At 53.0% G+C, this 15,857-nt stretch overlaps 2 protein-coding genes and 1 long non-coding RNA gene across 4 annotated transcripts in view; 2 read left to right on the top strand and 1 right to left on the bottom strand.

The window, feature by feature from the left end:
• ANO10 (anoctamin 10) overlaps window positions 1-1,890 on the top strand; it is a 223,570-nt gene extending 221,680 nt beyond the window's left edge. The window contains exon 13 of the mRNA XM_077754298.1: window positions 1,728-1,890. Coding sequence (XP_077610424.1) covers window positions 1,728-1,778 — 51 coding nt within the window. The 3' untranslated portion in view covers window positions 1,779-1,890. The remainder of the gene's footprint in view (window positions 1-1,727) is intronic.
• A 4,157-nt stretch (window positions 1,891-6,047) lies between these two features.
• Window positions 6,048-8,000, top strand: LOC144223551 (uncharacterized). Of its 2 annotated transcripts, none has more exons than XR_013332733.1 (3): window positions 6,048-6,385; window positions 6,920-7,052; window positions 7,766-8,000. It is a non-coding gene; the product is annotated as an uncharacterized LOC144223551 (long non-coding RNA). The 2 variants fall into 2 exon arrangements; XR_013332734.1 differs by lacking the exon at window positions 6,048-6,385 and adding an exon at window positions 6,482-6,540.
• A 5,069-nt stretch (window positions 8,001-13,069) lies between these two features.
• Window positions 13,070-15,857, bottom strand: part of SNRK (SNF related kinase) — a 32,534-nt gene continuing 29,746 nt past the window's right edge. The window contains 1 exon segment of the mRNA XM_077754506.1: window positions 13,070-15,854. Within this exon segment, the coding sequence (XP_077610632.1) occupies window positions 15,712-15,854 (143 nt within the window). The 3' untranslated portion in view covers window positions 13,070-15,711.

Raw genomic sequence — 15,857 nt, 5'->3', positions numbered from 1 at the left:
CTTTGGATTAAAACCCATTTTGAACTTCCTCCCCATATGGAATCCTGGGGAAGCATGCTAGAAGATTCTCTGACAAGCTAGGGAGTGTTTTATCCTCATTATAGTTGTAGTTAAATTTATGTAGCCTTTCGTTTCTTACTGGTTACTTGTCAAATCAGAAAAAAGATTCATGGTCTCTCATAAAAAGACACTTTAAGAAGGTCTCCTAAGTATTAGAAGACATCAGCTGGAAGCATCTACAACTCTGGGCCACGGCTCTCCTGGGGGCGGGTGTGTGACATCAGCAGTTAACGGGCCGAGTGGGCCCCTAAGAGAACAGGGAGTAGAAAGGACACGGCTTCTGGGAGACTCGCGTGGCCTGCAGTCCTGCTTCTCCAGGTCTGTGAACTGAATCAGACCGTCACCATCCCCCCATCAGGCCGGAGGCTGTGTAGACACTGCAGCTGTGGGTGCCCAGGCCACCGTCCGCCCCTGTGCCCACAGCCTGCCCTAGGCGGGCCCACTGCGTCCCACGCAGGCAGACGGTCTCCTCGCCCCGCAGAAGCCCCCCCCGCCTCGAGCCTGCTGTGGACAAGCCAGCACGTGACAGGTCCCTCCCCAGCCCGCACGGGGGGAGCAGCAGCCCCGGGCTCCCATCGCTGTGCCCCCCGTAGACGACAGGCCAGGCTCAGAGAAGGTGTGGAGTGAGCGGCGGCCTCCTGAGGTGCCACGGATCTACAGGATCCTTCAAGGGGAGATGGGGCTGAAGCAGGAGACCGAGAGTTCGATGAGAGTCCACAAAAGGGGCTCCTGTCCCTGAAAGCCGGAGGGAGCGTGCTGTCGTGTCCGGCCCCGTGTGCCACCGGGGGCTTCCAGGAGGGGCAGCCAGGTGCCTGGGGCACCAGCGCCGTCGTGTGCAGAGTCTTGTTTTCCCCTAAGTAAGTAACGGTTGTCAAAAATCAGCGTGTGTATTTTAAGCCAAATTCCAAAGGAGTTATTCATTTTTTCAACAAACAAGGCGGAGCCATGGTGATGTTTTCCAGCACCCCCGGGACAGGGCCTGGGAGCCGGTGGGGGGGGACCAGGATGGGGAGCAGCAGGCCCACCCCCACCATGGCCCGGCCCTCGGGGAGATTTCACAGGATGTCCCCAGTGACACTGGGNGGGGGGGGGGGGGGGGGGGGTCCTGTGTCTGCAGGGACAGAGGCCCCTAGAAACATCCACTGTTTTGGCACATCTCCCAGGGCCAGGGGTTTCACGCACAGTGGCCCCCACGGCCACCCTGCAAATCAGCACCAGGACTCCCCTGTGCAGATGTGGAAACAACAGCTCAGAGACGTCAAATCTGCAGGGTCGCCCAGTTTACAGGGACAGAACACGGACTTGGCCCCGCATCCGTGCTCGGGCCCCCTGCTCTGTCCCGTCCCTGCCCCTCATGTGCTGGGGGTCCGGGGGTCTGGGGGAGGGAGATTCCAGCTGCTGCTCATTTCCGGATCGGGAGAACCCCCACCGTGCTGGCTCCACGCCACGTTCCCACCCCACGCCTTCTGGCTCCCATCTCGTCAGGGTCAAAGCCGAGGCTCTGCACGCTCCGGAAGCCTCGGGCTGCATCAGAGCTCTGGCTCCTGTGGGTTCAGAGGCGCTCTGATGGAGCTCCAGGGGCACCACTGCCGCTGGTGCCACCAGCCACCCAGGGGCCACCACTCAAGCGCGCGTGGCTCACCCAGTGTCCTGTGTTCTCTCAACAGCAAATGAAGCTCATGGCCGAAAACCTGAAGGCGGAATCCGGAAGGCCGTAAGGACAAGGAGGCCTGAGCGCCCACCCAGGCTGCCCCTGAGCGAGGGCAGAGGCCAGACCCAATCCGTGGCCACAGGAAGCAGTGCCAGGCAGCAGGCACGCCCTCCCCCTGGGGTCNCCCAGGCTGCTGCAGCTGCCTGCCCCTGCCCCGGGGCCTCACCCCTCACAGCCACTGTCACACCTGCGGCCCTGGCAGCAGGTCAGGGTGTGTGCCGCCACCATGGAGCCACTCGGAAGGGGCCACCTGCTGAGCCCCAATTGAGAGGGAGCGTGTGCCGCGAGGCAGTGTCTCCAGCACCTGGACGGCTCTAAATACCTCTTCTCTTCCCCGGTTCTATTTTGCAGTTATGTTAACAGACCCTTTCTCACCAAAAACCATAGTAACGGAGCTATTAAAGGCAACCCGTACCTTTCTTGACTCGTACTTGCCGTACGTGGACTGGGATGCCCCCCCTCCCGCAGCCAGCCCTGGTCACGTCATTCCAGGAGCCACAAAGGCGGGCGCGGGGAGTGGGGCTCAGCCTGCGGCTGGGCACCTGTGTGTCACTTCCACAGCCTGGGGCCTGTCCCCGCCTAGGACCTGGCAAGGCCACCGGGGCTGACTTCACGCTCATGCTTTCACCCGGCACCCTGGCATGGGCTCTCCCCTGCGGAAGGCGGCCCCGCCCAGTGGTGCCATCCACCCCCGCCTGTGCCCGTGGCTGCCCGCACCTCTTTCTCAGGCACGAAGACGGTGACTCGAGCTCAGGCCGCTCCCCTTGCCGCGGTCTAACCAGGAGGACCACCCGGGAGGGCAGAGCCTGGCTTCCTTGCCCTGCCCGTCGCCCAGCTCTGGGCAGCCAGCACCCCCTGCCAGGGTCGGTGTCCCTCACAGCCAGGCCGCCACAGACCTACGGGCCTTTCCTTCCACTCGGGAAAGAGCCGAGAGGGGCTGAGGACCTTCTAGCTTCTAGACCTGTCTCCCTCAGGGGACCTGGCACACGTTGGTTCCCTCTTTCACGTAAGTGGAGCCGGCGCAGCCATCCTGCTGGGCACGGCGTGCTGGGGGCCCTCACTGCCCCCGTCTGCCACTCAGGGCTGCTCCGCTGGTCCCGCCGGGCCACCCAGTCTGCCAGCACGGACCTGCTCCCCGCTTGGTCTAAGGCACAGTGATTCAGTGGTGGTTCGATGCTTAATGAATGCTTTCTGGAACAGGCCCGTGTTTTGAAACAGCAGCGATCAGCAGCCCCACTACAGTCCCGAGCCTGGGGCCCCCGGGAGCTTCCTCTCAGTCCCGCCGGGGCGCCTGTGTTTGCTGGGGAAGGAGAAAGGGGAGACGGGGCCCCGGGGCCAGCTCCGGGTCTCCCGCGGGTCCTGGCCGTGGGGGTCGGGCACACGAGCACACTGGGGTGTGAAGCCTGTTAGCTCACCTCCCTGCCCGTGAGCGCACAACCACCTCTGAGCAGTGGCCTCTCCGGGTTGGCCCTCCTCGCCTCGCACGCGAGGTGCCCAAGCAGCGCCCAGGGGTCCCTGCACCCGACGCTGTCTTTCCCAGGCGCCCCCCTCCGCCCTTCCGCAGTGTGACCCGGCAGAAGCGCAGTGCGTCACCGGGGCTGAGCCAGGCCTGCACGGGGGACACAGCACCCCTGGGGTATGGGACACACACAGCCCGCCTCTGCCGGGGCCCCGGGTACGGGGTGGGGGATGGTGCGTGGGGCCGGCCAGGTGGTGTCCAGAGGGAGGCTGGTGGTCCCTGCCCCCTCCAGACCCCACTCACTGCGGCCCGCACCCCGCACCCCGTCTTCCTTAGCGCTCCTGCCCACCAACTGGGACTGCGTCCTGGTTCTGGGCTCCCCTCTGCCTCCGGGCCACCACCACACTGCTGGCCACGGGTCCTCGCCGTCCCCGCCCACCCCCCAGGCCTCCTGCTGGCCACACCCGAGGGGGCCGCCCTCTCTGCGCCCCGGCTCTCACGGGGACCGCTGGGGGCTGCAGCTGCAAGACAGCCCTGCTCTCGCGTCCTCAGCCCGCCTGTCCCACAAAGCAGACCGGAGTGGAGACGCCCCTACCTTGACCGCGTGGACTCGAGGTGCCAGCCCCAGCCGCGAAGGGTGCATAGCCGAACAGCACCCAGAAGGGACCCCGCAGCGGCCCCCTGGGGAGGAGCAGGCTGGGACAGGCAGGAAAGGGCTGCGGAGCCTTGTGGGTCCATCCCTGCAGGTCTCAGCGGTGGGCGGAGGGGCTGCTCGCACCGCGGTCACGCAGAGAAGGCCAGACCGGAGTTTGGACTCCAGGCCTTGTCACCACTGGCTTTCAAGTGGTGGAGTGGCTGCTTGGGCAGGCCCAGGAAAAGCGCCTCAGCCACCCGGGGAGAGGCTGGGCCCTGGGGGCGACCACCGCCTTCGCTGGGCAGGCAAGGGGCAGGGGCTGAGCCTCCAACCTGCTGGGGAGCTCCGCACAGCACCCCCCACGGAAGGCATCGGCTCCCCCCAGCTCGCCTCCCTGAGATCCGAGATAATGTCCCTAAGCGCACAGCTTGTCAGTGGGCCTTGATCCAGGCGCTGCTTGGCCCCGGCCCGGTTTGCTGCTCAGCCTGACTCCCCTCATACAACAGCATCGCCTCCGGTTCTGTGCCCTGAGATTTAGTGGGCGCCCCAGAGACCCCAGAGTATCCCTATGACGGGGCCTGGGTGTCTGCTGGAGAGCCCAGCCCCTGGGAGGCAGCCTTGGGGAGAACGGGTCGGGTCGTGGACAGTCCTGTCCTTCCTGAGGCCCACACTGTCACACTATTTACCAGCGGATCAAAAGCTGAGGCTTAAGGACAAATCTTTATCTTAGTGGCTTCTGGAAGGAAGCGAGCAGCCAGTGGTTAGGGACGCCCGGTCGTAAGATGGAGCTGGAGGCCGGGAGCTCAGTGACCCCCTTGATATATCCTGTGGGCCTCAGTCTCCCTCTATTGTTCTCTCACAAATGAGGAAACTGAGGCACGCAGGGTTCCTGCAGCAGCACAGCCAGCTCTCCACAGCCCTACGAAGGCCCGCATTGGCCAGGATGGTACCACAGCCCTCGCCCAGCTGCCTGCCATCTGCTGGCTCCTCCCCCCTAACCCCTGCAGCTCCCCCCCTTTACCATGCAGGAAACCAGCGACAGAAGACAGAAGGCTACAGAAAGAGAGGCCAGGCCGGGCGGCCGACTCCTCCCCCTGAGTTATTTCAAGAATCACACCGCCTGCAAGGATGGCACCTGGCATGTGCCCCGGGCCAAGTGCTTGTCCCCTACACCCACCTTTAGGTGGCCTGAAGAGAAGGGGACCTGACACGGGCTGGAGCCACCGGAGCCTGGAGGGAAGGCGTGTCCCCTGTGCCGGGGCAGCTGTGTCCCTCAGCTTGGGAGCGCCCTTTCATCCCAACCAGGAGAGGGGCCGCAGCCTCTTCAGAGGAGGGGAGACAACCCCCGGGCCTGGCAGGAGGGAAGCAGGCAGCCGGGAAGGTGCGGACGCTGCCGGAAGAGTCCACGGTAGGGGGTGCAGCAAGCCATCCGGGGCCGCAACCGGCTGGGCGGCGAGTCCGGGCCGGGGCCACGTGGCTGCGGGCCTCGCTCGGCAACACAGGCCCCAAATTCCTCGGTGTTCGCGGTCCTCTGGGAACCGGTCACCTGGACCTTGTCGCAGCGGACGCCCCGGTCCCGCCTCGCAGCCTGGCCCAAGAGTCTGCAGCTTGGAGGGTGCCCGCCACGAGGCTCGCGCTCACCGAGCTTTGAGAGCCACGTGAGGGTGGGGGCCTTTCTTGTTTCCCTCCGGGAGAGAAAGAGGCAGCCTCCTGTCCCCCTGCCTCGTCACCGTGGTCCCGGCGGGGCGGGGGGGGGGGGGAACCTCCCCACCCACTGGCCAAGTTGCCCCCGGGCCTGACCAGGACCTGGGGCAGGGGAGCAGCCGCATGCAGGACCGGAGCCCCGCCAGCTCCCTGGAGGCCGGCAGCGGTCGACCTCCCTCCTCCCCGAGGCTTGGGGGGCCCCCGGACGGCCGGCAGGGGCCGCAGGGATGACCCGACACAAGGAAACGCGGTACCAAGCCCTCCCTGAGCGCCTGGCCCAGGTCACGCTGCGGGCGCGCGGCCCGCAGACACGGCGGCCTCCTCCGCACCGCCTAGAGCTGGGGAACCTGGCTTGGGGAAGGGCGACACCGGGCACCAAGTGTCCAGAGCACGTGGCCCCTTCCTCGTGCCCCCCCACCCCACCCCGGCCCNCCGCGGCACCTCCCCCGAAGGCAGGCCGCGGGCCGGGGTCTGCATTACCCTGGATCAACGCGGCCACGTGGCCGGCTTGCACCCAAACCGCGTGTCCGCCAGGCGGGTTGTCTCGTGCGCGCTTTCCGCACGCACACGCTGACGGCACTGTTGGCTCGCAGACCACGGGCGTCCTGGGGGCCCCCCTGGTGCCAGCGTCCTCCCAGGCGGCGGGTCCGAGACTAGCTCTGCAGCCCCGGGACGCTTCCAACGGCTGGAATTCTTTGGGCAACGTCGTGGGAGCAGCCCTCTCGGGCCCGAATCTAATGATGTCACCTCACGAGGCACGATAAGCTGTCCATCCAGGTCTCACCTACAGGTCTGCACCCCACCCACCCAGGACCAGGTGTGTCCCCGAACTTGTTATTTCTCAGGTGTTAGAAAGGTAACAAGATGCAAAGGTAACGTCATGTACAAGCTCTAGCGTGGGTTAAAGTGGAACCTTCTAGCACAAGGCCTTAACACTGCTTTGCCCAGCTCTCGGGTCCTGGAAGGTCAAAGGTAATGCCCTTCTCAACTCGCCCCATCCGGGTGGGCTCCGGGGTCAGGTCCCACGGTGCGCCCTTGGGCAGGCCCCCTCAGCCTCAACGTCCCCACGGTGAGGCAGGGGCAGTGTGCCACCCACCCCTCCCTCGGCCAGGCACTATCAAAGTGACACCCACCACTCACCTGGCCACGTCCATCTCTCCCCTGACACTTCCCACCTCCAAGGACCTGCTTCCACCTCAGTCTCCAGAGCTCAGGGGAGGCTCTGGTGCCCAGAGCTGATCCACAGACCGCTGGGCCTCAGAAGTTCCCCGGGCTTGCCTGCTCCTCACAGCAGGAGCTGTGGTCTCCACTCCTTGCCTCCTCCGTGCTTTCTCTTACCCCCACACTGCAGGGCGTCTGGACTTGTCTCTGGCCTTTACTGCTCCCGCAGGGCCTGTACTCTTGCCAAAGCCCTCCCTTATCGGTGTTGAGATCGCCTCCCCATACTTGGCGGAGGACAGACCTGCAAGCCATCTCTCAGCCAGGTGCGTAACCCTCAGGGCCCAGCGCAAAGCGAAAATGCGGTATCCTTGCTCGAAGGTTGCTGAGAATTTCAAGACAACAAACTAAGAGCAGAGCATTAAGTCAAGGGGCCCACAGGCTGATGACGCGCCTCACACACTCAAGTCTCCACCTTAACGCCAGCCACTTAGCACCCTCCTTCCAGCAGGGCGCCCCAGCCTCCAGTCCCGCCAGTATTCCAGCTTAGAACTCAGCATCCTAGGGGAAGGATGAATGAGCAAAGGGGCAAAGCGGACTCTCCCTCAGCAAAGTCCCCTCGGGGCTCCTGGCATGTACAGGAGCTGGCGATCCCCATCTGCCCAGCTAATCAGTTCTCCGTCCCTGGCACTCGACTCTGATTCCCTCCCTGGACTCACCCTCCTTGGAACTCTCAGGACCCTCCCAGCAGTGAGTGCCCTGCCACACATCACCATCTCTGATCTTCCTCTGGTACAAAGTGAAATCCTCATTTCTTCCCTAAGGGAATTATGAACTCACGATGACCAAACTTCCGTTTTTTTCTCTTCCTAACTTCTCAACCTGTTAACGCTTTGCTTGCAGTGGGGTGTCCACCAATACTCCATTCTGGAGTCAGGGGTCCTCAAAAATACAGGGGTCCTAATAGGCCTGCGTTGGCAATCCTGTTAGCTCAAGGAAGGCTAAAGCCCACTTTGCCCTCTCATCTGTCCCTCCCCAGATCCCAGGGGGCCGCTGTGGGGGCAGAATGGCAGAGGGGCAGCTTGAAGTCTGGCGTGCTTCAGTGGAGTAATGTGTCACTTCAGCAGAATGCTTAGGAGGCACTGTCTCAGTGCTGGGCCACATTAGCCCTGGATCTGTCCCAACACACTTTAAAAGCAAGACCCCAAAGGATCTACCGATTCCAAGTAACTGTATGCCAAAATGAAAACCAACACTTTTACATGAATAAAAAATCCAGCACTCAACAATGTAAAATGTGTCTAGGATGGTACTAAAACACTATCAACCTAGAATTCGATACCCAATGAAAATGTCCTTCATGAATTAAAAGTACTTTTTAGACAAGTACAGACAAAAGTGACAGAATATACTGTCAGCAGACCTTCACTTTAAGAAAATTTTAAATTCTAAAGACAGAAGGAAAATACCAAAATGGGGATCTACACAAAGAAATGAAGAGTGCTGGTAATGATAAAGGTGTTGGTAAAAGAAGAGACTTTTCCCCTCACGTTTCATCTCTTAAAAAGAAAACAATTCAAACCAAAAATATTTATGCATATGTAAAAATAAAATGTATGCCAACAACACCACAAAGAATAGGGAGAGGAAATGGAGTATACAGTTGTAAGTGTCTTACATTCTACATGAGGTAGACCATGGGGTTTGTTTCTGTTTTTGTTTTGAGAAAGAGAGAGATGATGTGTGCCAGCAGGGGAGAGGAGTAGAGGGAGAGAGAGAATCTTAAGCAGGTTCCACACTCAGCATGGAACCTGACATGGGGCTCGAAATCAAGAATTGGATGCTCAAGCAACTGAGCCACCAGGAGCCCCTAGATTGTAGTTTTATACATGGATATATATAGAGAGAGATATATATGGTACTAAATATATATATATATATATACACATATATATATATACACACACACATTTACACATATATATACATATATATCTATATATATTCCTATAGTAACCACTAAAAAATTAAAGAGGCACAACCAATAAGCCAGTAAAGGTGCTCAGTGAAACAAAAAGGAGAGAGTAAAAGAGTAGAAAAGAAACAAGAGACAGAGAAGACATACTGAGCACCAGAAAGATGGTAGATTTAAACTCAACCATGTTGATAATTATGCTAAATGTAATTGATCTAAAACTCTCCAAATAAAAGGCAAAGATTTGCAGACTGCTTAAAAAATAAGACCCCCACTGTATGCTTGCTATCTATGAAGAACAACAAAAAAATCCAAAACCAAAATAACTCTAGCTTAGACATAAAGACACGGGTTAAAGGTAAAAAGATGGAAAAGTAAAAAGATGGAAAAAGATATAGTCCTACAAATCAAAGAAAACAGAGCGGCTGTATCACACAAAGTAGATTTCATGACAAAGAATAATTACCAGCGATAAAGAGGAACATTTCATAATGATGAAAAAAGATCAATTTGTCAGGAGGACCTAACAATCTTAAATGTGCATGTACCTGACAACAAAGCTTCAAATTTCATGAAGTAAGGAGGACAGAACTAAAAGGAGAAACAGCAAATCCAAAATTACAGATCTCAGTACTCCTTCCTCACTAAGTGATAGGAGAGAGAAAATCAGTAAGTATACTGAAAACTCGAATCAACATTAGGAAGCAACCTGAGCTGACTGATACACATAGAACACTTTACTTACAGCCGTACTTTTCCAACACTCACAAAAACACTCACCAAAGAAAGCCATTAGCCGAGCCACAAAAAGACTTCTGGTAAGCTTAAAAAGATTTAAATTATACAAAGCATAATTTCTGACCAAAACAGAACTGCACTAGAAATCAGTAACAGAAACTTACGTGGAGAATCTCTAAATATTTGGAAATTAAGTACCTTTCAAAATATAACATGAGTTAGCTTTTAAAAGGGTCACTCACACAAAAGACCCTGAATTGCAAAAGTAATGTTATAAAAGAAAACCAAAGCAGGAGGCATCACAATTCCAGACTTTAATCTCTACTACAAAGCTGTAATCATCAAGACGGTATGGTATTGACACAGAAACAGACACATAGACTAATGGAATAGAATAGAGAACCCAGAAATGGACCCACACATGTATGGCCAATTAATCTTTGACAAAGCAGGAAAGAGTATCCAATGGAAAAAAAAGACACTCTCTTTAGCAAATGGTGCTGGGAGAACTAGACAGCAACATGCAGAAGAATGAACTTGGACCACTTTCTTACACGACACAAAAATAAACTCAAAAATGGATGAAGGACCTGAATGTGAGACAGGAAACCATCAAAAACCCTAGAGGAGAAAACAGGCAACAACCTCTTTGACCTCAGCCACAGCAATTTCTTACTCGACATGTCTCCAAAGGCAAGGGAAATAAAAGTAAAAACGAACTATTGGGACCCCATCAAGATAAAAAGCTCCTGCACAGCAAAGGAAACAGTAAACAAAACCTAAAGGCAACCGACAGAATGGGAGAAGATATTTGCAAATGACATATTGGATAAAGGGTTAATATCCAGAATTTAGCAAACCCAACACCCAAAAAACAAATAATCCGGTGAAAAAATAGTCAGAAGACGTGAACAGACACTTTTCCAAAGAAGACATCCAGATGGCCAACAGACACATGAAAAGATGCTCAACATCACTCATCATCAGGGAGATACCAATCAAAACCACACTGAGATATCACCTCAGAGTGGCTACAATTAACAACTCAGTAAACAACAGATGTTGGTGAGGATGTGGAGAAATGAGAACCCTCTTGCACTATTGGTGGGAATGCAAACTGGTGCAGCCCCTCTGGAAAACAGTATGGAGGTTCCTCAAAAATTAAAAATAGAACTACCCCACATCCCAGCAATAGCTCTGCTAGGAATTTAGCCAAAGGATACAGGGGTACACGTACCCCAATGTTTATAGCAGCGATTTCAACAATAGCCAAATTATGAAAAGAGCCCAAATGTCCATCACTGATGAATGGATAAAGAAAACCCGGTTTATATATATAATGGAATACTACTTGACAACGAGAATGGATGAAATCTTGCCGTTTGCAACAGCATGGATGGATCTGGGGGGGGTGGTAATATGCTGAGTGAAATCAGTCAGAGAAAGACATATCATGTTTTCACTCCTATGTGGAATTTGAGAAACTTAACAGAAGACCATGGGGGAAGGGAAGGGAAGGGAAAAAATGGTTTCAAACACAGAGGGAGGGAGGCAAACCATAAGAGACTCCTAAACACAGAGAACAAACTAAGGGTCGATGGGGGTGGGGTGTAGGGGAGAGGGGAAAGTGGGTGATGGGCATTGAAGAGGACACTTGTTGGGATGAGCACTGGGTGTTGTATGGAAGCGATGAATCATAGGAATCTATTTCTGAAGCCAAGAGTACATAGTATACACTGTATGTTAGCTAACTTGACAATAAATTATATTTAAAGAAAACAAAAAAATAAATAAAAGGATCAGTTACACTGCTGAATGGAGAACAGACAAGAGAAAGGGAAGGGCAAAAGCAGCAAGACGCTCCAGGAGTTCACAGTTGTCCATTTGAGTGAGGCTGGTGTCACGGGCTAGAGTGTTCACAGTGAAGGCACTGAGAAGGGGTCAATTTTTGTGTTTTATGGTCTTTTTTTTTAATGTTTTATTTACTTTTGAGAAAGAGAACACAAGCAGGGGAGGGGCAGAGAGAGAGGGACACACAGAATCCAAAGAAGGCTCCAGGCCTTCTTGTTGTCAGCACAGAGCCCGACGTGGTGCTTGAACTCACAAACTGTGAGATCATGACCTGAGCCAAAGTCGGACGCTTAACTGACTGAGTCACCCAGGCGCTCCAAGGGGTCAGTTTTTGAATGGTGCATAAGATTTGCTGTTGGGGGCCACCTGGGTGCTTAGTCATTTGAGCATCTGACTCTTGATTTCAGCTCAGGTCATGCTTCCAGGGTCATGGGATCAAGCCACACTCAGTGTGGGGCCTGCTTGGGATTCTCTCCTNCCACCACTCCCCCACCCCACCCAGTTTGTGCACGGTTGCTCTCACCATAAAAAAAAAAAGGTTAGCTGACAGATTGGATACTGGAATGACAGAGGGAAGGACGGTACCAAGATTCTCATGCAACAAGGTTGAGAGCAGCCACTTAGGACATGGGAAGCATTAGGAGGGTAAGGATTTGAGGGGAAGGTTGTTAAGTTTTGAACATATAAAAACTAAGGTGCTTATTAGACACACCCACATAGCTGAGTCAAATAGGTTGTTGGAATCTGGTGTTCCTAGGAGGTGGGCTAAAAATATTCTGGGTTCTATCAGCATGTAAACTGAATGGGATGGCCGAGAGACTAAGTGTAGAGAAGGATCCAGAAATGAACCTTGCAGTACTCCAAGTTCAGAGTTTGGGAGAAAGAGGAGTCAGGAGGATGAAAAGCAGTGAGGTGAAAGCGGGCCCCAGAATGACGGGAGGTTTCCAGGGAGGGCTGACCAACTCCTCACACGCTACCGTGGGCTTGAAGCAGGCCCCTGGGGCTCTGGCGGCGGGGCCTGAGCTATGGCGGAGAGCTGACGGGAAGAGGAAGCGCACACGGGTACAGATTTCTTTCGGGGTTTATGGTAATGGCTGCACAGCTCTACACTAAAACCACTGACCTGTACAACTGGTGAACTGTGTGGTATGTGGTTTGTGTCTCCAAGCCGTCTTTTAAAAACTGACCACTGGGTTTTAGCACACAAAGGTCACTGCTGACCTTGAGCAGGGAAGTCACCGTGGGACAACAGCAGCAAGAGCCTGACTGGAAGGACCCAAAGAGTAAAGAGGAGAGAGGACAACAAAGCCATCTTTTAAAGATCGGGGAATAAAGTCAAGTTTGATTTCTGTACCCTTAGGAATGATCTAGCAGAGAAGCAAAGATTGATGGTGCAAGAGAAAGAAGAGCATGATGGGTAGTCGTCACGCTGCCTCACACCTGTACAGCCCCAAGGGTGAGTGAAGGAACTGACGCTGGAATCCCCCACCAGGAGAAGGGCAGGGGACGTGGACAGGGGTGGAGGAAGGAGGGGAGAAGTGGGAGCCTGCGGCACTCGGCGTCGCTTCATTCCATCGGCAGGGAGCACAGAGGCCGGCCAGCAAGGAAAGCGATGAGCCAGCGGAGCAAAGCACAAGTAACAGGCAGTCCTGGAGCCTGGTGGTCAGCAGTTCAAAGCAAGAACAGTCACGGTTCCATTTTTTTAGGCGCACGAGGCAGCACAGGTGTACAGCGTGTGGGAAGCCGGGTCATGAGAAGAAACGGAAACACGGGACTCGGTTTATATTGCTGAACACCAATATGCCACTTTATTATTTGGATTGTTTTTTCCCATTTGTCACATACCTGTCAATGTTTACACAATGAGGAAAATCAACCAGCAGTGGAGGCAACTGACCAAATCTGTACCCTCTTAACACGCATCAGTTCTTACTTGGTAGGGACATCTTTACTTTGATTCAGTCTCACAGCTATTCTTAAAATCGGTGTCAAGATTGTCACATCTTTAAATACAGATAAAATTCCCAGAAGTACATAATTTTATATATATATATGTATATATATATAATATATGTACACACACATACAGAAAAATACAAGACTAATTGTTTTTCCACAATATTTAATTTACACACTACTATAACTCTATGCAACTTCTGAAGACAGGTTAAGGGGTACAAGAAACTGTTTAGAGCTAGTAAATAGTTTGGTCCAATATTATCTTAACGTAATGGTTATCTGCTCCCTCCCTTTTATGTGACGACATACTACGACATACAACACATGCACAATCATTCACTTATGAACAAATGAGAAAGACGCCACTCAGACTAACCTCTGTACACCCAGAGGGGCACCCAAGCACACACGACTAATAAGGCTCTATAATACAGCTGTGCGGCATCACCGGTCAACACTGCTGCTCCTAAAGTGAGCACCATATATACATCGGAATATAAAAAACCATTGGAGACCAAACACATACAGGTTAGTTAAAAGGTGCCATTCCAAGGCTATACACAATCACGGGAAAAAGTATGTACATTACTTGGAAAACAGCTGCAACAAAGAGTTTATTGCCAATGCCCTTTAGAAACTTCTCTCCTACGTTTAATACAGATGTTACGCTCACTATCTATGTGAACCACACATCTTGTTTCTGGCCCTTTATAAGATCCCTGCTCAAGAATTTCAAGCAAATATGTTCTATGGCTTCACCCACACATCTTTTCTGGTAGCTTTCAATTATAAATATCACAATGAACTAGAGCTGTAGCTTAAAACATATGTAGCCTAGGTCTAGAAAGTAAAATAAGTATTTTAAGTATCATCTTTACTTAGTTTAGTAAGTATACTATGAAATCCCGAGTGCGGACTAAACTATATGCGTCGTGAGTAGCAGAGTCAGCGTGTACTTGGAGGAGCTGTGACCAATGGAATGCAGTCCTTTGGTGCTCTGCCCACTCTACGGACAAAGTGACTGTCACTTCAGAGACACGAAGGGAAGCTGAGTGTGGGAAGGCCCCCGGCCCAGCCACATCCTATCACCGATGTGGATAAGCACTGCTTTGAAGACCCCTGGGGCACAGCATGAAACAGTGGCATCTGGCCCCTTTCAAAATCAGCAATCTGCAATATACTGCGCCTTACGAGATAAAAATGCCACGAAAGATGATTATCTGGTCAAGAGTAGTCTTTGTACAGGAATAGTTTAAAGCAAGAGTTCTTTGATTATTGTTTTGGCAGGAAGGCAAAGTGAAAAACATTTCCAGAAAAAAAAAGAAGAAAGAAAAAAGAACACAAAAACAACAGACAAAGCAGGCTTTGTGCATTTTGTTTGCTGTATGTGTGAATTTTACTCTTTCGTATGTGTATTTTTTGATCAGCCAATTTTCATAGCTCACTGGAGAGCTAGAGGATACAGAAGAACGGAAAGAACAGAAGAGACAACCTAACTACCAAACTCCTAAAAATCACATCCCAATATATATTTTTTTAATTTATAGGCTTTTGACTTTGCCAACCTCTGTGTGCACCTTTGCTTCCATATTAGGCCCTATAGTCTCTTCTACCTACACGGTTTTAAAGGAAACCCTAGGATGTGCCCTACAGGAAGGAATTTACACCGAGCATCTTTTTGTTCTGTTAGACAGACACACACTCCATAAGTAGAGTTAAGACACCATCAGTTCACTTCGTCACGTTATAAAATAAGATTGTCTGCTTGTAATTTACCACTACGGGGGAAGCTGCCTTATAAATCTAAGTTCTTTACCTCACCTAGTACAAAACAAGAAAATCTTTTTCAGTTTTAAGAGCCCAAACTTGTTTTCACACTAGAGCTTAAGACAAACAGGTGTGGGGGTGTTGAACTCACGGTTTTCGGGTTCTCGGTGCAGGTGCTCGCTGCACTCTGCCCGCTCGGGCTGGGGAGGCGGGGCACGTACGCGCTCGCAGGCTCCAGGCCCGACGGCAACACAACGTTATTGCTTTGGTTCTGTCTCGGACACCACGGAGTTTCCGTTACCACAGAAGGTCAGGACGGGAATTTAGGTTTTTCACAAGGGAAACAAAAACATTTTTTTTTTTCTCTCTAGATTAAGTGCAGAACATCCAATTTCTAAGTGCTCCATTTATATTAGGTTCCAAATATACATTTTAATTTACTCCTGATCATCCACATTAAAATTATAAATGTAAAAATGACACAAGAGCCTTTCCGGCCGGAAAAGAAAAGCAGTGTCTAGCAGCATGCACAAGGACCATGCATTGTCACGTCGGCAGGCGAACAAACGGAAAGGTAATAAATAACTGCTCCGAACGCCCACTCGAAACGAGGAAAACCGAGGAGGGGCCAGCGAGGCGAGCCGGTCTGGCCCGCGCTGAGCCGAGCAGGCGGGGTGCCGGGCGCGGCGCCGCGGTCAGATGACGTGGCAGCAGCTGGCCTGGCTGGAGGCGCACAGCAGCCCGTCCTTAGGGTTCCGCTGGATGTTCACAGAGATGGTCTTTTCACACAGAGGTAGCTGCAGCACGTTATTTTTCAGGTTCTGGTTCTTTATCCATTCTA

This window comes from Crocuta crocuta, unplaced genomic scaffold, assembly GCF_008692635.1.
Source record: "Crocuta crocuta isolate KB4526 unplaced genomic scaffold, BGI_CrCroc_1.0 scaffold70, whole genome shotgun sequence".
Lineage (NCBI taxonomy): Eukaryota > Metazoa > Chordata > Mammalia > Carnivora > Hyaenidae > Crocuta > Crocuta crocuta.
Note: the sequence above shows the minus strand (reverse complement) of the source record. Positions and strands in the feature narration are given on the sequence as shown.